The following is a 20596-nucleotide window of genomic DNA, read 5'->3' as shown; positions in this document are numbered from 1 at the left end:
TGTATATCGCTATGAGTGTAGTATCATTAAAGTGCTGTATAAATGTAATATTCATTCATTCGTTCATTCATTCATTCAATTATTTTATTCAAAATTATAAAATGCCTAATTCATGATTTGTCACATTGCAGTAAAAAGTGATTATTATTATTGTGAGACTTAAAGGAGGGATTATGTCTTTTTGCTACAGTCCACTTTATGTTTATATACATTATTGCAATGGCTTCAATCCCTTGTGTTGTCACTTTCCTTGTTTTCATGTTGATGGAAGTTTCCACGCTGAGCTGGAACTACAAGCCTGCTTTGACTGCACTGATTGACATGTTTTTGAGGCTGTAGACACCAATCTGGATGAGCTCACAGATACTGTGACATCATATATCAGTTTCTGGAAGGATATTTGCATTCCTTCTTTAACATTCAACAACAACAAACCGTGGTTTCCAGCAGAACTCAAAGGCAAAAGAGGATCCTTACAGGGGTGGGGATACAATCTTGGACAATCAGGCCAGGAAAACACAGAATAAGGAAATCAGAGTGGCTAAAATAAGCTATTCTGATAAGCTGAATACAAGTTTTCAGTTAACTACCCACCATCAGTATGGAGTGGCCTGAAACCATTTACTAACTACAGGAGTCCTACCCCTAACTCTGTAGTGGACCAATGACCCTTTATATAAACATCAACTCAATCTGCACTTAAGATCTTCAAAGCGGGGGTGTGCCGTGTCTTCCAAAAACAAAAGACAAGGAAAGCATGGGCCCAGATGGTTTTTCACCCACTTGTATAACATCCTGTGCTAACAAGCTGGACCCCATATTCACAGTGATCTTCAGTAGATCATTGGAGCAGTGTGAAGTCCCATGTAGCTTCAAATGCTCAATCATCATTCCTGTCCCAAAGAAACCCAAGACCACTACTAGATCCCCTTCAATTTGCTTATCGAGCAAACAGGTCTGTGGATGATGCAGTCAACATGGGATTGCATTATATCCAGCAACATCTGGACAGACCAGGGACAAATGCAAGGATACTTTTTGTGATCTTCAGTTCAGCTTTCAACACCATCATCCCAGCTAATCTAAAGACTAAATTACACCAACTCTATGTTCTCACATCTATCTGTCAATGGATCACCAGCTATAGAGATAAGGGAAATTCACTTTCAGTACATGTACAATCAGCACTGGTGCCCCCCAGGGATGTGTGCTCTCCCCAATACTCTTCTCCCTAAACACAAATGACTGCACCACCAAAGACCCCTCTGTCAAGCTCCTGAAGTTTGTAGAAGACACAACAGTCATCGGCTTTATCCAAGATATCAATGAGTCTGTATACAGAAGGGAGGTTGAACGGTTGGCTCACTGGTGTAGATGATAGAGGACTTTAGGAGGAACACCCCAACATTGACCCCCCTCACCATTCTAAACAGCCCTGAGGCGGCAGTGGAGTCATTCAGGTTCCTGGGAACTACCATCTCACAGGACCTTAAGTAGGAGACCCACATTGATTCCATTGTGAAAAAGGCCCAGCGGAGCTTGTACTTCCTTCACCAGTTGAGGAAGTTCAACCTGCCACAGGCATTGCTGATATAGTTATATACTCAGCAGTCATTGAGTCTATCTTCTGCACTTCAGTAACTGTCTGGTTTGGTGCAGCTACGAAATCGTATATCACAACACTACAAAGGACAGTTCGGACTGCTGAGAGGATTATTGGTTGCCTCCTGCCCTCTGGACCCCACTCACCCAGCCCACTACCTTTTTGAACTGTTACCTTCTGGCAGGTGCTACAGAGCACCAGAACCATCAGGCACAGGAACAGATTTTTCCCTCAGGCTATCCATCTCATGAACAGTTAAAACAATAATTATGTGCAATACACATCTTAATCTATTTATATTTATCCAACATACCATACCTCTTCTGCCATTATATTCCCTTGATTCTGTATATAACACATTTGCATTTATATATTGTACATACATACAGGTATATATACACTCACCTAAAGGATTATTAGGAACACCATACTAATACTGTGTTTGACCCCCTTTCGCCTTCAGAACTGCCTTAATTCTACGTGGCATTGATTCAACAAGGTGCTGAAAGCATTCTTTAGAAATGTTGGCCCATATTGATAGGATAGCATCTTGCAGTTGATGGAGATTTGTGGGATGCACATCCAGGGCACGAAGCTCCCGTTCCACCACATCCCAAAGATGCTCTATTGGGTTGAGATCTGGTGACTGTTGGGGCCATTTTAGTACAGTGAACTCAATGTCATGTTCAAGAAACCAATTTGAAATGATTCGAGCTTTGTGACATGGTGCATTATCCTGCTGGAAGTAGCCATCAGAGGATGGGTACATGGTGGCCATAAAGGGATGGACATGGTCAGAAACAATGCTCAGGTAGGCCGTGGCATTTAAACGATGCCCAATTGGCACTAAGGGGCCTAAAGTGTGCCAAGAAAACATCCCCCACACCATTACACCACCACCACCAGCCTGCACAGTGGTAACAAGGCATGATGGATCAATGTTCTCATTCTGTTTATGCCAAATTCTGACTCTACCATCTGAATGTCTCAACAGAAATCGAGACTCATCAGACCAGGCAACATTTTTCCAGTCTTCAACTGTCCAATTTTGGTGAGCTCTTGCAAATTGTAGCCTCTTTTTCCTATTTGTAGTGGAGATGAATGGTACCCGGTGGGGTCCTCTGCTGTTGTAGCCCATCTGCCTCAAGGTTGTGCGTGTTGTGGCTTCACAAATGCTTTGCTGCATACCTCGGTTGTAATGAGTGGTTATTTCAAGCAAAGTTGCTCTTCTATCAGCTTGAATCAGTCGGCCCATTCTCCTCTGACCTCTAGCATCAACAAGGCATTTTCGCTCACAGGACTGCCGCATACTGGATGTTTTTCCCTTTTCACACCATTCTTTGTAAACCCTAGAAATGGTTGTGCGTGAAAATCCCAGTAACTGAGCAGATTGTGAAATTCTCAGACCGGCCCGTCTGGCACCAACAACCATGCCACGCTCAAAATTGCTTAAATCACCTTTCTTTCCCATTCTGACATTCAGTTTGGAGTTCAGGAGATTGTCTTGACCAGGACCACACCCCTAAATACATTGAAGCAACTGCCATGTGATTGGTTGATTAGATAATTGCATTAATGAGAAATTGAACAGGTGTTCCTAATAATCCTTTAGGTGAGTGTATAGTCCTACTGTGTATTCTACAAATACTTTATTTTTTATTCAATTTTTAATAGTTTATTTAGTTAATTATATTTTGTATTATTATCTCTGTCTTGTCGCTGTATTGTTTGTGCACTGGAAGCTTCTGTCGCCAACACAAATTCCTTGTATGCATAAGCACACTTAGCAATAAAGCTAATTTTGATTCATAAATAAGTAATTTATGAACGCTTTATAAACCCTTAACACAGTGAATATTGAAGGGTTAGTTCACCCAAAAAGTAAAATTATCTCATCATTTACTCACCCTCTTGCCATCCCAGAAGTGTATGACAAAATTTGTAAAACACAATTTTCTTTTTAAGTATATCTCCATTCAATGCAAGTGGATGGTGATCAGCACTTTAAAGCTCCAAAAAGCATATATGTAGTCTTAGTAAAAGTAATCTATATGACTTGTGTAAGAAATAGATCAACTACTTTTCACTATAATTATTTACTTCTGTTCACTCTCCAATGCGCGTCCATGAGGGGAATCAGTTCATGCTGACTCTCGCGTGACGCAAGCGCATTGACATGTTCTCCCGATAACTGTACACGAAACAACTAGAAGTGCAGCTTGATTTAGTTACAAGGTAGTAACAATTGGTTTTGCTTTCATTTGAACATGTTAACATCATGCGAGAGGCAGCATGAACTGATTCCCCTCAAGGGAGAATATTGGGGCTTTTCCCTGCATGGTATGGCTCAACTCGATTCGACTCTGCTTGCTTTTTGGGGGTTTTCCACTGTGGATAGTACCTGGTACATTTTTTAGTACCTCGGTCGAGGTTCCAAGCGAGCTGATAATAAATGTGACGTCAAAACCCTGCAGATCATTGTTTGGTCAGAGAAAATCGTCACTACCAGCATCATTGCTATAAGCTAGATGGCAGGTTAGCTTACCATCATGTGTTGTCTTTGAGCTAGCACAGTGATGTCACAGTATTTTGCTACTGTCAGCCTCTGCTGTGAAAAACAGCCACATGCCGAGAATCAAGAACACCATTCATTCATTGCTCCATTGTTGTGTGTTTGTGTTGCTTTTAAGATGATGTAAATGCAGTAGAGGCAGCGCAACTATGATGATCAGCCTATAATCCAACCCATATTGAGGCTCTCTCAAGGTACCCCGAGTGCAGCAGAGTTTGCCATTGAGTTTCGCACACTTGCCACGGAGAGGATCAACGAGCCCTGAGAGCTACTTTTCACCATGCCTTGTCCCCTGAGCTCAAGGATGAGATCGCTTTCCGAGACCCTGCACCTGATCTTGAATCCCTCATTGACATGGCCATCCAGGTTGACCACCGCCTCAGAGAATGCCAAAAGGAGCGACAGCAGGAGATCAGATTGCTGGAGTCCGCCAGCCCTATCAAACTGCCTTCATCCCCTAGCGACTCTGAGGATCCCATGCAGATGGGTAGAACTAGGATATCCCAAGCCGAACGCGACCGACGGAAGAGGGACAGATGCTGTCTCTATTGTGGCAAGCCAGGCCACTTTCGCCTTGTATGTCCTGCGTTGTCGGGAAAAGCCAACTCTCGTCCAGGAGGAGGGGAGCCAGGGCGAGAATAGGAACCATTCCCTGCTGGGCTACCTCTGGTCTGACCATCCATGCCTCCCTTACCCACGGCATTCAACATCACCAAGTCTGTGCCTTTGTAGACTCTGGGGCCGCTGGGAGTTTTATGGATTTTGAGTTGGTCAAGAAACTTTCTATTCAGCCTGTAACCCTACAGAGTCCCCATAACATTACGGCAGTTGATGGCAGTCCTCTGGGTTCTGAACAGGTTAGTCAATGTACCCCACCTCTCCAGCTAAGGGTGGGGCAACACCAGGAACAGATACAGTTCCTTTTGATTCACTCTCCTAAGCTACCTCTAATTCTTGGCTTCCCATGGCTGACCGCTCACAACCCACACATAGACTGGTCCCGAGGGGTTGTTAGAGCCTGGGGAACCAACTGCCGTGTCTCAGTCTCCGCCTTCTGCTGTACCCCCAATCTACTAAGAGCATTCCCAGATCCTCCGCCAGATATCTCCAGGCGGAGTTGCACTTCTTCCCCCGAAACCCTGTCCACGGAAGTCATGGCCCATCTCAAGATGGAGCCGGCGAAACCCAGGTCCATAACGCTTCTTCCCGAGTTATCCCGAGTACCCCCGGAGTATGCGGACCTCCATGATGTCTTCAGTAAAGTCAGAGATGCCTCACTGCCCCCTCATAGACGTACGATTGCTCCATTGAACTGCTTCCTGGTACCTGCCCACTTCATGGAAGGCTCTACTCTCTCTCTGGTCCCAAAAAATTAGCCATGGAGAAGTACCTCAAGGAATCTCTGGACAGTGGATTCATCTCACCTGCAGGAGCCGTTTTTTTCTTGGTTGAAAAGATGGATGGCAGCCTCCAACCCTGCATTGACTACTGAGATCTTAACCGTATAACCATCAAGAACCGGTACCCTCTTCCCCTCATGTCCACGGCTTTCGAGATCTTGCAGGGTGCCACCATATTTACCAAGCTAGACCTTCGGAATGCTTATCACTTAGTTAGAATCCGTGAGGGAGATGAGTGGAAGACAGCGTTCAACACCCTGACGGGCCACTATGAATATCAGGTAATGCCATTCGGCCTGGTAAATGCCCCAGCCGTCTTCCAGGCCTTTATTAATGATGCTGTCAGAGAGATGCTTAATAGATTTGTTTTCGTCTATCTGGATGACATTCTCATTTTCTCCCACAATTACCAAGAACACGTTCAGCATGTTCGTCAGGTCCTTATGCAGTTGCTTAAGCACAAGCTTTTTGTGAAGCTGGAGAAGAGTGAATTTCATGTTCCGGCAGTCTCATTCCTTGGCTTCTGTTTGTCCAAGGGCAATCTCCAGATGGATCCTGGCAAGAATCGGGCAGTCTTGGATTGGCCCTGTCCAACTTCAGTGAAGCAGGTACAGCGCTTTCTTGGCTTCTCCAATTTTGATAGGAGGTTCATCAGAAACTTCAGTTCTGTTGCAGAGCCTCTCTCCGCACTAAGACGTTTGCGTGGACCAGCTGAGCTAACCAGGCCTTCAATAAACTTAAGCGACATCTGCCCCTATCCTTATTCGCCCTGATCCGGAGATGCCTTTTTTTTGGAGGTGGATGCCTCGAATGTGGGGGTGGGAGCTGTCCTGTCTCAGAGAAGAGTGACAATAAGCTTCACCCTTGTGCTTTCTTCTCTCATCGGCTTACCCCTACTCAAAGGAATTATGATATTGGGAACAGGGAGCTGCTGGCCATTAAGATGGCAGTGGAAGTGTGGAGGCATTGGCTGGAGGGGGCCAAACACCCTTTCTTCATATGGACGGACCACAGGAACCTCACTTACATCCAGGAGGCAAAGAGGTTGAACTCTCGTCAAGCCCATTGGTCCCTCTTTTTTAACCGTTTCAATTTCACTCTTTTCTATCACGCAGGTTTCAAGAATTTCAAGCCTGATGCTCTCTCGAGACTGTTTGAGCCACCAGAGGTGGAGTTCTGTCCAGAACCTATTCTCCCCACCTCCAGAGTGGTGGCCCCCATCCAGTGGGACATCGAGACGGCTGTCAAGAGGGCCCAATTACAGCATCCAGGACCAGGTAATGGGCCTCCAGGGCGCCTCTTTGTTCCAAACCGTCTCCGTTTTGAGGTTTTGCAGTGGGCTCATGCCACCCTCCCTTCTGGACACCCGGGAACTACCAGGGCTTGCAAGCTTGTCCAGAGGAAGTTCTGGTTGCCCAAACTGCAGAGCGACGTCCGGGCCTTCATCGTTGCTTGCCCCGTCTGTGCCCAGAATAAGGAACCCAAGACCCACCCTCAAGGCCTGCTACAGCCACTGCCCATCCCGAGATGCCCTTGGTCCCAGGTAAATACGGTAATTCTGGAGGTGGTGGACAGATTCTCTAAGACTTGTCGCCTCTTACCTTTGCCTAAGCTCCCCACAGCTAACCAAACAGCTGAACTATTAATGAGGCACGCCTTCAGAATCCATGGGTTCCCGCAGGATATGGTTTACGACCGATGCCCACAGTTCACGTCACAGTTCTGGAAGGCATTTGGTCGGCTCATTGGTTCTTCCATCAGCCTGTCTTCCGGCTTCCACCCCCAGTCCAATGGCCAGACAGAGAGAGTCAACCAAGACATTGAAAGGACATTAAGATGCCTGGTCTCCGACAACCACTCTGCTTGGAGCCCTCGATTAGTCTGGTCCGAGTTTGCACACAACACCCTCTTCCATTCTTCCCTAGGTATGTCCCCTTTGAATGTCTGTATGGTCTGTTTCGCGGACAGGAGCCAGAGGTTGAAGTTCCTGCTGCTACACAGATGGTCCGCCGGTGCCGACGTTCTTGGCAAAGAGCACACGCGGCGTTACTGAGAGCCTCCCGACAACAACAGAGGCAGGCTAACCAACGACGGAGGGTGGGACCCACGCTTCGCCCAGGGCAAAGAGTATGGCTGTCAACCCGAGACCTTCCTCTGCGGATGGAATCCCAAAGCTGGCCCCACGTTACATTGGCCCATTCAAGGTTCTCAAGAAGATCAACCCAGTCTCCTATCGACTCCGTCTGCCCAGGTCCATGAAGGTTCACACCACTTTCATGTTTCACACTTAAAACCTGTTGTTTGCTCCACACTGTCTCCTGTTAGGAAGCCTGCCCCAGTACCTTGTATCATTGATGGCCAACCAGTGTACACTGTCCGTAGACTGTGCCTTGTGCCTCCAGTGACCAGCTTTCAAGCTAAGTGTTATCCTTGTTATACTTTAATGACCCTTGTGTCAATTTTGTTTCTCAGTTTTGTGGAAGCTCGGCTTTCCTAATTAGTTGTACTTTCTTGACCCTTGTGTCTATTTTGTTTCTCAGTTTTGTGGAAGCTTGGCTTTCCTAGTTTATTTATACTTTGCTCCTTTTTTCAACAAGAAAAGATTATATATTTTCTAAGTTCTACTGCTCTTGGGTTCAACTATCTTGGGTTAGCTCAGTGGTAGAACACCAAACACTCGAGCACTGCAGACCCGAGTTTGATCTCTGCCTACGGCAGCCTCACCACAGAGGATGCGACCAGACTTCTGGAAATGAGAGGAAAAGTGAGATACGAACAGAGGAAGGTAATCAAACTGAAGCAAAGTAAAAGGATGGGAGCAAAGGAAACGTCATGTGGTCCAATGGCAAAGGCCAATGATTTAGAGGTTGTTGATCCTGGGCAGGCGGCCCAGCAGCTCAGCACCACCAATGACTCACTCACTCTCTCACACACTCAGTGGGAGCTGGCTCTCTGTCTAAGTCACCGCACTTAAAACATCCTTATGTGTTTAGAGTCAGTGAAGTGGAAACCAGGGCCTGCACCCATTGCTGGAAAGAGCTACTGAATACCCCCGCTCTCTCTCTCTCTCTCTCTCTCTCCAGAATGTCCATAAACAGATGGCCGGACCTCATTAGCCATGTCACAACTACTGAGAACATCATGAACACATTCCATTCTCTCTGAATATGAAAGCCTGTACATGATATGTTAGATAATTACCAATAGTGTTGACATAAGAATAAAGGAGAATAGGTCATTCCCTGTTAAAGGACTAAAGCACATGTTTTTGTCTCTCTTTACTGGAGGTCTGTCAAGAGTTAAAGGGCTGTATGAGACAAATTAAAGATTCATTTTCTTTCAATATGAAATTACTTTCTGTTAAAGCTGAACCAGCAATTCCCAATTCATGAATGAATTACTCTTTTGAGTTGATTGTTTTCAGTGCAGTGGTCTAACATCCTAGAAAAACATCATGAACTGGCATGCGTATCAATCAGAATCAATTGGAAATTTCACTCAGGGACTGAATCATGTGGAGCAGATTCTCACTCAGTAAAACCATAACAGGATCCTTTATTAGACAGAGAACAAAAATAGCACTGGATGAAATATATATTTATTTCCAATCCACTGAAACAAATCCTGCAAATCAAGTAAAGGCATTTTTATTTGTATAGCATTTTTTTCACAATGCATATTATTTCAAAGCTTTACAGAATATCATGCTGTAATGTCTAATGTTTTAAATGTCTTTAAGTACACATTGAGCAGTTTTACAGAATACGGCATTTAAATTCATGCCTTAAAATTGTTAGTCTGTAGGCCCACAGTGAGCGAGCCATAGTGGCAAGGAATAAAAAACTCCATGAGATGTTAGTCATTGTGATGATAGGCATTCTGTTATTTGCCAGTGATAAAGAAAACCATGTGGATGTGTGATTGCAGCCTGTGAAGGACTCTGTACTGAAGATAAAGACATTTTCCAAACAAAAGTGTTCCAAAACACTAGCATTACACAAAAGCACTTCAAAGTACTGCAAAATTACCATATTTTTTGGACATGAACTATGGAGTACCATGTTAATACCATGATAAATATAAGAGTACTCTGGTATTACCATATGTTACTATCACAATTACAATAATTTACAATAATGCTACACAATATACTCAAGAAAACGGGGGTCTCAACTAGGATGCCAAAATGGTGTAGGACCAGCACTGGTCATATGGCAAAATCGTCAGTCTTTGATGAGTGTAAAATGTTCACCGATGGACAATTAATTGACTTTGCGATGAATCTATAGAGGCTAACCTCCAGTGAAATTCTGTAAGGGTCTGAATCTATCTTCCTACCTACCTGCATACCCACCCACCCACACATCCTTCCATCCAATTCATATATACTACAATGGACATTCAGGACTGCTGAGAGGATTACTGGTGTCCCCCTGCCCACCCTCCAAGACCTGTACATATCCAGAGTGAGGAAATGTGCAGGTAGAATCACTCTGGACCCCACACAGCCTGCCCATTCCTCGTTGTACTTTTGCTCTCTGGCTGGCGCTACAGAGCACTCAGGGTCAGGACATCCAGGCACATGAACAGTTTTACCCTCAGGCCATTTACCACATGAACGATTAAACTGCATTCAGGTCTCCCCATGATGTATATAAACATCTCATGTACATATGTATATTCACTCATATTTAATTCAGTAACTGTCATACCCATAACTTTTACATATATTACAACTTGGACGTGTACATACGCCATTTTAAGTTATATATCCTATTATTTGTATGTCTATTTATACTCTTACCTTGTTTTATACTCTTGTGTCTCACTGAAATGTTTGTGTGCACTTGTTTCTCCTATCACCCTAAAAATATTCCTTGTCCACATGAGCACACTTGGCAATAAAGCTCATTTTATATATATATATATATATATATATATATATATATATATATATATATATATATATATCAAAGCAGCTGATGACATGTGGGGTGTCTATTTCTCAAACTAGAGACTCTGATGTACTTATCCTCTTGTTTAGTTGTACATCTGGCCACATCCTGTCCTTGTTTGAGCCAGTTGAATTTTGCCTTTGAAGACTGTAGTGTACACCTTTGTATGAAATATTCAGTTCTTTTGCAATTTCAAGCATTGTAAAGCCTTCATTCCTCAAAACAATGATTAACTGACAAGTTTTTTTTTAGAGAAAGCTGTTTCTTTTTTGCCATTTTTTACCTAATATTGACCTTAAGACATGCCAGTCTATTGCACACTGTTGCAACTCAAAAACAAACACAACGGCAATGTTAAGCTTCTAGTACCAAATTAGGAATTTATCATTATTACTCAATAATGAGGTGTTGGATTGATGGCTGCTGGAAATGGGTCTAGATTTGATCAAAATTACTTTTTTCAAATAGCAATGGTGCTGTTTTTACATCAGTAATGTCCTGATTATACTTTGTGATCAGCTGAATGCCACTTTGGCAACTTTTGGCCACCAGTGTGTGTAGATACACTCACCTAAAGAATTATTAGGAACACCATACTAATACTGTGTTTGACCCCCTTTCGCCTTCAGAACTGCCTTAATTCTACGTGGCATTGATTCAACAAGGTGCTGAAAGCATTCTTTAGAAATGTTGGCCCATATTGATAGGATAGCATCTTGCAGTTGATGGAGATTTGTGGGATGCACATCCAGGGCACGAAGCTCCCGTTCCACCACATCCCAAAGATGCTCTATTGGGTTGAGATCTGGTGACTGTTGGGGCCATTTTAGTACAGTGAACTCAATGTCATGTTCAAGAAACCAATTTGAAATGATTCGAGCTTTGTGACATGGTGCATTATCCTGCTGGAAGTAGCCATCAGAGGATGGGTACATGGTGGCCATAAAGGGATGGACATGGTCAGAAACAATGCTCAGGTAGGCCGTGGCATTTAAACGATGCCCAATTGGCACTAAGGGGCCTAAAGTGTGCCAAGAAAACATCCCCCACACCATTACACCACCACCACCAGCCTGCACAGTGGTAACAAGGCATGATGGATCAATGTTCTCATTCTGTTTATGCCAAATTCTGACTCTACCATCTGAATGTCTCAACAGAAATCGAGACTCATCAGACCAGGCAACATTTTTCCAGTCTTCAACTGTCCAATTTTGGTGAGCTCTTGCAAATTGTAGCCTCTTTTTCCTATTTGTAGTGGAGATGAATGGTACCCGGTGGGGTCTTCTGCTGTTGTAGCCCATCTGCCTCAAGGTTGTGCATGTTGTGGCTTCACAAATGCTTTGCTGCATACCTCGGTTGTAATGAGTGGTTATTTCAAGCAAAGTTGCTCTTCTATCAGCTTGAATCAGTCGGCCCATTCTCCTCTGACCTCTAGCATCAACAAGGCATTTTCGCTCACAGGACTGCCGCATACTGGATGTTTTTCCCTTTTCACACCATTCTTTGTAAACCCTAGAAATGGTTGTGCGTGAAAATCCCAGTAACTGAGCAGATTGTGAAATACTCAGACCGGCCCGTCTGGCACCAACAACCATGCCACGCTCAAAATTGCTTAAATCACTTTTCTTTCCCATTCTGACATTCAGTTTGGAGTTTAGGAGATTGTCTTGACCAGGACCACACCCCTAAATGCATTGAAGCAACTGCCATGTGATTGGTTGATTGGATAATTGCATTAATGAGAAATTGAACAGGTGTTCCTGATAATCCTTTAGGTGAGTGTATATTGTGGCATGGGGAAGTGGTCATGTGTCGTCTGCGGGAGAGCAGTAAGGCTCGTCACCTGGGTCATAATTATCTCTAACTCCCTTCTCTCATTATAGTGATGTGCAAGGAAATCTGAAAAGGCACACCAGAGCATCAGAGAGGGGTGCGAGTGACCAGAGAGCATGACCCCCATGCCATATATATATATATATATATATATATATATATATATATATATATATATATATAAGCAATATCACATGAGCAAGAGTGCGATATGACCCTACATCAGCACTGCCGAGTGCCGTAGATAATCACAGCAGTGCTGATGTAGGGCCATATTGCACGATTGCGAGTGTGATATTACTTATATACAACAGTTCAATGAACAAGTACATTTTCTTAAATTAGGAAAAACTGAGTATGGTCATAAAAAGAGCAGTTGTGCATGGAACTACTTTCTTATGCAAACTGATCAGAATCTGCCGGTGCTGGTTCAAAATAAATGATGCATCCAAGCCATTCAAAAATGTCACTTCAGAAATAGTATCAACGCTTTTGCTGTTTCAAACAATTATTGGATAAACAAAGATGGAAATGAGTGAGAGTGTTTGTGTTTGTGTGTGTTTGAGAGAGAGAGAGAGAGAGAGAGAGAGAGAGAGAGAGAGAGAGAGAGAGAGAGAGACAGAGAGCTTGCGATCACATGTGGCCACAAACAAGCAGAGATGTTGTCAGCTTTCTGGAGATCAGCTGTCTCAGTGGAAAAATAGCTGTCCAAGCAGTCTTTCACTATAGAAATCGCAATGTCCTCTACCATTTTGAAAAGTACTTTTTCTCCTATGTGGAAACTCCAGTAAGAGGTAAGTAATGAGTTGTGTAATTAATCTGTCTGTTGTGTCTCTAAGCTGTGATGAGCCATAATGCTGAATTTGTTCGTTTAAAGCCATTTAAGCTATTTTCTAGCTGTAGCTGTGTAGGAGTAGGAATACGAGCGATCACGGAGTGCTGTTGTATGAAAACAATGACTGATGGATTCACATCATGTGACCGACTGCTCATATTACACACAAAAATTATCTTTTGCCACCACCTGCTGGCTAACATATATAATGTAAAAAAACAAATACATGTAAGTGACACTTATGCACTACTCTTACACTTTAGTTTAGAACAGCATGTACACAAGCGGAGTGATATACACACACAGTGAAGTGTCCGAGTACTGATGGTGTCAGACCATCAGTGCTCATGGAACGTCTCTCATCCAATCAGATTCGAGGACCGGAACTAACTGTTGTATATTTTTATATATATATTATTGTATTTAAAGTATAGACTGCTATCATATGGTCTATATCTCTCTAGTATAAGCAACAATAATAAAGGATCGTAAAAATCATACTTTAAACTTATTTGAAAACTTCAAACAAATGATTCTACTAATCCTTCTTTTACATCTATAAGTAATTGATAATGTATCAATCCACAACAGTCAATGGAAATAAATATTACATTCAGGGTCAGAGAGTTCTTTTATCAGTCCACATGCCTGTTATTATGATGAGAGAATTCAGAGTGAAATCCACTCGCTTTGCCATGAACACTTGCTAAAAGAGAGAAGTCTTTCTGGTGTACAGTTATTTATATGCTTGTTTGCGGGGTTGATCTGAGTTTCCTTGTACAGATGCTTGAAATGTTTTACCTTGATGGAGGCAAATGGTTCGCAGTTCTCTTCCCCATCATTAAACTATGTTGTGTGCAAAAAGGGATTTGAGGGAAATAGTGTTATACATAAACATGTTCGAGTTAGAAGAACATTAACATATGGGTGTCGACAGGTCTGTTGTCACCTTTTCTTATGCCTCTTAAAATATTTACTGGAGTGTGGTTTGCCACCTCTGATCTGTGATTTCAAGGGTGTTACTGGATTCTGTGTGGTCAGGGACTATCCACCCCTTGGTGGGTAGTATTTTGTTTTTAAGGCTATTGGACCAGAGTCGAGCCATGTTATTGCTGAATGAGACAACAGATCTAACCCAGGGACTTTCCCAAATGACAAAGAAAGAAATATATTCTGCAATCTCCAACCTCAATTGACAGCTATATATTAGGTTCAGGTTAGGGCATACCGTAACTTTTCATACAAAGCCAAAAAGGATAATGCATATCATTGCTAATGTTCTCAGTACTAAATCAGAGCATATGTGAAACTGCAGCTTTGCTAGAGAGTTTTCTCATTATAAAAAGTCAGGGGTATTTTTTTAACCAGCAACTGTTTATTGAAACTGGGATCTGTAAAGGATTATAAATTACTCATGATGTCTAATAGAATAGTTTAAATATTGGTAATGATGTTGTAATAGCAAGAATGTGTTTGTAACAACAGCAGCGCTGACAATTAAGGCTGAATGCATATTGCATTTTAGAGCTCATACTGTAAACTCATATTGAGTCATCAGTAAGAGAGGACAGTTATTCTAAAATGTTAGAATATGTGTCAACTTCTGACATTAAATGGTTAAGTAATATCATAAGCCCAATGTCCTGTGGTGGACTTTTGAAAGTAGGAGGCAGACTGCCATTTTAAGGTTCATTCAAAGTCCAATGTAAATTAATATTTCAGTTCCATTTGACATTTAAATAGTTTTTAGGTTAAACCCAAACAGGCATTTGATATATACTATTACAATATATGTAAAACACAAATGCCTATAATATGTATGTTAATGTATGGTTTAAACTGATATAAAAAAAGCACTTATGTACCAGCACATATGTATATGCCACAACATATACAATAATTAAAAAATACACACAAACAAAATGTATATGTATGCCCAAATATATTAACTATAGTTTAATCCATATATCAGATTTTGTATGGGAAGGCATATGGTATATCTTTTATCCAACAGTAAATAAACATACAATCATATATATATATATATATATATATATATATATATATATATATATATATATATATATATACATACAGTATACACTCACCTAAAGAATTATTAGGAACACCATACTAATACTGTGTTTGACCCCCTTTCGCCTTCAGAACTGCCTTAATTCTACGTGGCATTGATTCAACAAGGTGCTGAAAGCATTGTTGGCCCATATTGATAGGATAGCATCTTGCAGTTGATGGAGATTTGTGGGATGCACATCCAGGGCACGAAGCTCCCGTTCCACCACATCCCAAAGATGCTCTATTGGGTTGAGATCTGGTGACTGTGGGGGCTATTTTAGTACAGTGAACTCATTGTCATGTTCAAGAAACCAATTTGAAATTATTCGAGCTTTGTGACATGGTGCATTATCCTACTGGAAGTAGCCATCAGAGGATGGGTACATGGTGGCCATAAAGGGATGGACATGGTCAGAAACAATGCTCAGGTAGGCCGTGGCATTTAAACGATGCCCAATTGGCACTAAGGGGCCTAAAGTGTGCCAAGAAAACATCCCCCACACCATTACACCACCACCAGCCTGCACAGTGGTAACAAGGCATGATGGATCCATGTTCTCATTCTGTTTACACCAAATTCTGACTCTACCATCTGAATGTCTCGACAGAAATCGAGACTCATCAGACCAGGCAACATTTTTCCAGTCTTCAACTGTCCAATTTTGGTGAGCTCTTGCCAATTGTAGCCTCTTTTTCCTATTTGTAGTGGAGATGAGTGGTACCCGGTGGGGTCTTCTGCTGTTGTAGCCCATCCGCCTCAAGGTTGTGCGTGTTGTGGCTTCACAAATGCTTCGCTGCATACCTCGGTTGTAACGAGTGGTTATTTCAGGCAAAGTTGCTCTTCTATCAGCTTGAATCAGTCGGCCAATTCTCCTCTGACCTCTAGCATCAACAAGGCATTTTCGCCCACAGGACTGCCGCGTACTGGATGTTTTTCCCTTTTCACACCATTCTTTGTAAATCCTAGAAATGGTTGTGCGTGAAAATCCCAGTAACTGAGCAGATTGTGAAATACTCAGACCGGCCCGTCTGGCACCAACAACCATGCCACGCTCAAAATTGCTTAAATCACCTTTCTTTCCCATTCTGACATTCAGTTTGGAGTTCAGGAGATTGTCTTGACCAGGACCACACCCCTAAATGCATTGAAGCAACTGCCATGTGATTGGTTGATTGGATAATTGCATTAATGAGAAATTGAACAGGTGTTCCTAATAATCCTTTAGGTGAGTGTAGTATATTAACCAGTGGCGGGCCGTGCATTTAAAGTCTATCTAATAATATTTGCGATTTAAATGCTGCTTGCAAAACATTTAGTTTCATCAGTGTACACGGTTATGCTACGTTCCATTCACGATATCTCTGAATATGCATAAATGCATTCCATTCCCCGATATTCAGAACTGCAATGCTCCCGTTACCTTAGCAGGGGTTTGACTCTCTTTAGAGATGTCTCCCAGCAACCCAACTGATCAACAATGCTGCACGCTAGCATTTGTGCTTCAGGTGTACAATTATCAAAAGAGAATATAATTGTTTAATGCGTTTAATGTCATGTAATGTGGAAATGAACTAATTTATCGATATTACTTAATAAAGTGAATTTTTATCACTTACTTTGTATATCTCCCTGAGTGTTGACATGTTTGTGTGACATCATGCCCCTGCATCTCAGCAAAAATGAGAATTGAGAATTTCTGCATGAGCCTACAAGTTGTAATTCTGACTTCAAGATGCATTCCATTGCACTTTTCCTAGTAGGAAGTTGTAAAATCCAACTTTCCATGTTGAATGGAATGCAGCACTACTTTTGAAAACATGATCTGACACTGAATTATCAAGTAGCCTAATTTATTCTTAGAAAACTCCAGATGTTGCTATAACAATGCAAAAAGCACTTACCAATTTAATTGAAGTGAAAATCATTTCCTGTTTAATAAATTAAGCAATCACACGGTCATGCAGAACATCTTGTGTTTTTAAATCCATAAGGATCTCTTTTTCAGTGGTGATGTGGCAGTGACAGCTGACTCATCATACAGCTTGATCTTACACTTTTCGCTCTTGAATTATGTACATCACTTACAAGCATGATTGCATCACTCAAGGCCAGATAGAAGGCCTTGACTGGGACATATCCTAAAGATCACACCCACCCAGAACAAATAAATCAATCAGATTGGCTGATGAATCTGACAATCTGACTTTAGTTGCTCATTCATTTGCACTGTTGAGGGATTCAGTAGAAATTCTGAAGGCCTGAGGGGATGAAGCTCAGACTCACGTGCTGCTTCGGCTTCAGGCATGCGATTTGAGAAACAGTTGTCACACTTTGCTTGTAAGTATCAAGGAATAAATTCTGACTGGATAAAGTTTTCGTTTTTCTCTATTTCTTTGTAGATTAATTAAGAGTGGAAAGCGATTAAAAATACATAGGCAAAAAGGTGATTATTTATTTATTTGGCATGTTAGGCCAGCAGAGAAGGCTTTGCTGGCCCTGAACAATCACCACTGATATTAACAGATTATTTTAAAAAAATCTAGTCAAATCAAGAACTCATCAAGTTTATGCATTCTATAATAATTTCTATATTCATTGCTTCAAAAAATAATACCTGCAGTCATACAGCAACAAGCATGTTTCATCTTTTATCTGTTTGACAATTATTTTTAATAGGCACCTTATTTTAGGATCAGTCCTCTACTCCTCTGTAATGATGGCACGAAGCTGTACCTTTAAGAACAAGTGCTCTGTTCACTAAAATCTGTCTCAGACCATTTTGATGTTTTAAAATATTTTAAGTAAATTTTCATTTAGAAATGACCAAAAGTAGTGATGTCTGAGTCTGTTAGTTGTTTACTCTAAATAGTCTCTCCAGTTCCATAAATTCTTCCCATTCATGACGATCCGCAGATGCGCTGCGTGACTTTTCGCCTATATTCTCTTTTTACCCCATCAAGCTCACGCCATGCTTTAGGATTTCAATGCAAATGCAATGACCTCAGAGAGACGCTGCCTCCCTCTGAAACTTTATTAGCTAGTGTCACTTTTTTTACAGTGTTACTTGGAAATGTAACTGTAGACATTATTTGAGCTCACATTTAGTAATATTTCATTTGTTATATTTATGTAGTTGATTATTTTTGTCACCCAAATTTTTGGAGGAGGCACTGCCTCTCTTGCCTCCTCTGAGAAACGGCACTACATTAGCCATACTATCAGTCCTTTAAAAGGGCAAGAGGTTACCAATAGAACAATGTTAGAGCTTCTGCACCTTCTGTACAATCGGAATGGTTATGTCTCTCCAGGCAGATGTACTCCCAAACCGCAGCTGTATCCCACATGTTTTCATGTCGCTCGCCAATGTAGCAATACACACACCAGATCAAGAGTTCTCTCACGGACACATAGCGTTTACCGTTGCATGCAAGTCATTGTCATTTTGATTATGCAAGTAGATAAAATATTCTGGGTCTGTTTCTGAACACAACACAGCCCTGGCTGGATGGTGGTGGGCTGTTGAATGCTTAAGGCCATTTCCATAATTACCCAACAGTCCACTCACTGTTGATGCCTGCAGCTCCTGATCTCTGCTGATAATCAGGCAGTGTTCTGGTCAGTGCTGGACCCCCAAGGATGAACAGGTGCGTTAATGCATCTGATTGCAACTAGAGGTCTGTTCAGAGAGGGCATTCCCCTGTGGACCTGCAATCTGAAGATCTCTCTATAGATGAGAAGAAAAGAGGACTTGTCCTGCATTTGGCTCAGTCTTATCAGAAACCCTCTGAAGAGCAAGAATGCCAGACATTCTCAAAACCCTGTTAACGTAACGGTCTTAGATACTTTAATCAACAGACTGTCCTGCCGATGGCCCCAGATCATGAAATAGAGCAGATCAGAGCAGTTAGAAGTTGTTTATAAATAATATAAATAATCAATTAAACAAACAAGCAAATAAACACTACATGAAAGATAAGCCATTAGAAAGATCCAGAGTACTATGCATTAACAATTAATGCCTTTTCACTAAAAACATTTAACCTACACTTGTTTTCTCAAGGATCAGTTTCTACTTGACCTGACCTAATGACTTTTGTTTGTGTAACTTAATTCACCAGGTAAACTTTTGATTAAATACCATTCTTGAATGGAAGGACACCATTTAATTTAGATGTTAGCACATTTTTAGGTTCCCTGTCAAAACATTTGACTGTGTATCCATTTTTTATGACTTGCATAGAAACATTGAGTAACTAAAAGTAGACATTTTTACAAAAGGCCATATTGTTGTAAATTACAGAAATTCAAAAAAATATTCAATCATAGACATTGTTTTTACCTTGCGAATATTTTTCCTTGACACTCTTTCCCAAAAGCTTGTCCTTTGCGTTTCCTTTACAAACGATAAAGCGCGTTCCCGCCGGACTGGAGAGACGTCATCGTGCGCGTTCCACTTCTCGCGCGCTAGTTAAAAAGAAGGTGGAAAGATCTAATAGAAACATGTGAGTGAACTGAAGAGCATGCAACAGACAACTTAGTGCAACTTTTGATCACACGCATAAACCTCTGTGCACCAACGGGATTTAACTTTTCGGCAAGGAAACTTACTTCGATTTTCATATTAGTATATTTTTTAATCGGTCATTATAAAGAGCATGTTTTTTGCAACTGTAATAATATCATAACCAGCACTTGTCTTAATTTATTATCGTGTTTTTTTATTCTTCATATCTTTACTATTATTTAATTCAGACTACGTTATTTGTGAATTGTTACTTAATTCATAAAAATTAGTTATTCGATAAGAAAACTTTTTGGAGGTGTGAAATACAGCTGCTTCTTTTATTTCTGAGCTGTCGCGTGACGCTTTTGGTTAACCCTTGTAAAATGAAGCATTTGAAATTTGTACTCCTGTTGGTCATAGCGGCCAATTTTTGGGAATGCAGTGATGCTAAATTCGGCGAAAAAGGAGAATTAAGTCCAAGGAGGAAGAGATGTAACGATGGAAGTCTGCCGAAACGCTTGAACAAGAAGGATAGGAAACTGTCACTGGAGGGAAGCGGCGGAGGGGAGTTTTGTCACGGGCTCTATCCTCGCATGTCCTGCTGTCCGTCCAGGAGGGCTCCGTATCAGATACACCATCGGAGAGATGTACGGGTATGTTGTATTTCTGCAGTCTCGTATTTATTAGCCACAGGAATGCTCTGATTTTCATGCATGATCTGTACTGACTTGTAATGAACATATTAATACATATAAGCAATACATATAAGAATGCACACGGTTGCAAACTTATTTAACGCGTTAGGGGCAGTTCA

General features: G+C 41.7%; 1 protein-coding gene across 3 annotated transcripts in view; it reads left to right on the top strand.

Moving 5' to 3' along the window:
- Positions 1–19795: 19795 nt before the first annotated feature.
- The window catches only part of LOC127651290 (hedgehog-interacting protein-like), an 84275-nt gene continuing 83474 nt past the window's right edge, over positions 19796–20596 (top strand). For 2 of the 3 annotated variants that reach the window (XR_007971561.1, XM_052137068.1), the window contains exon 1: positions 19796–20435. Coding sequence is in view for 2 of the 3 variants with exons in the window: in XM_052137068.1 (XP_051993028.1) it covers positions 20166–20435 (270 nt within the window). In the remaining variant the exon portion in view is untranslated. The remainder of the gene's footprint in view (positions 20436–20596) is intronic. The other variant, XM_052137069.1, reaches the window with a different exon arrangement.

Source organism: Xyrauchen texanus, chromosome 11 (genome assembly GCF_025860055.1).
Source record: "Xyrauchen texanus isolate HMW12.3.18 chromosome 11, RBS_HiC_50CHRs, whole genome shotgun sequence".
Lineage (NCBI taxonomy): Eukaryota > Metazoa > Chordata > Actinopteri > Cypriniformes > Catostomidae > Xyrauchen > Xyrauchen texanus.
This window is presented reverse-complemented; position numbering and strand designations above follow the sequence as displayed.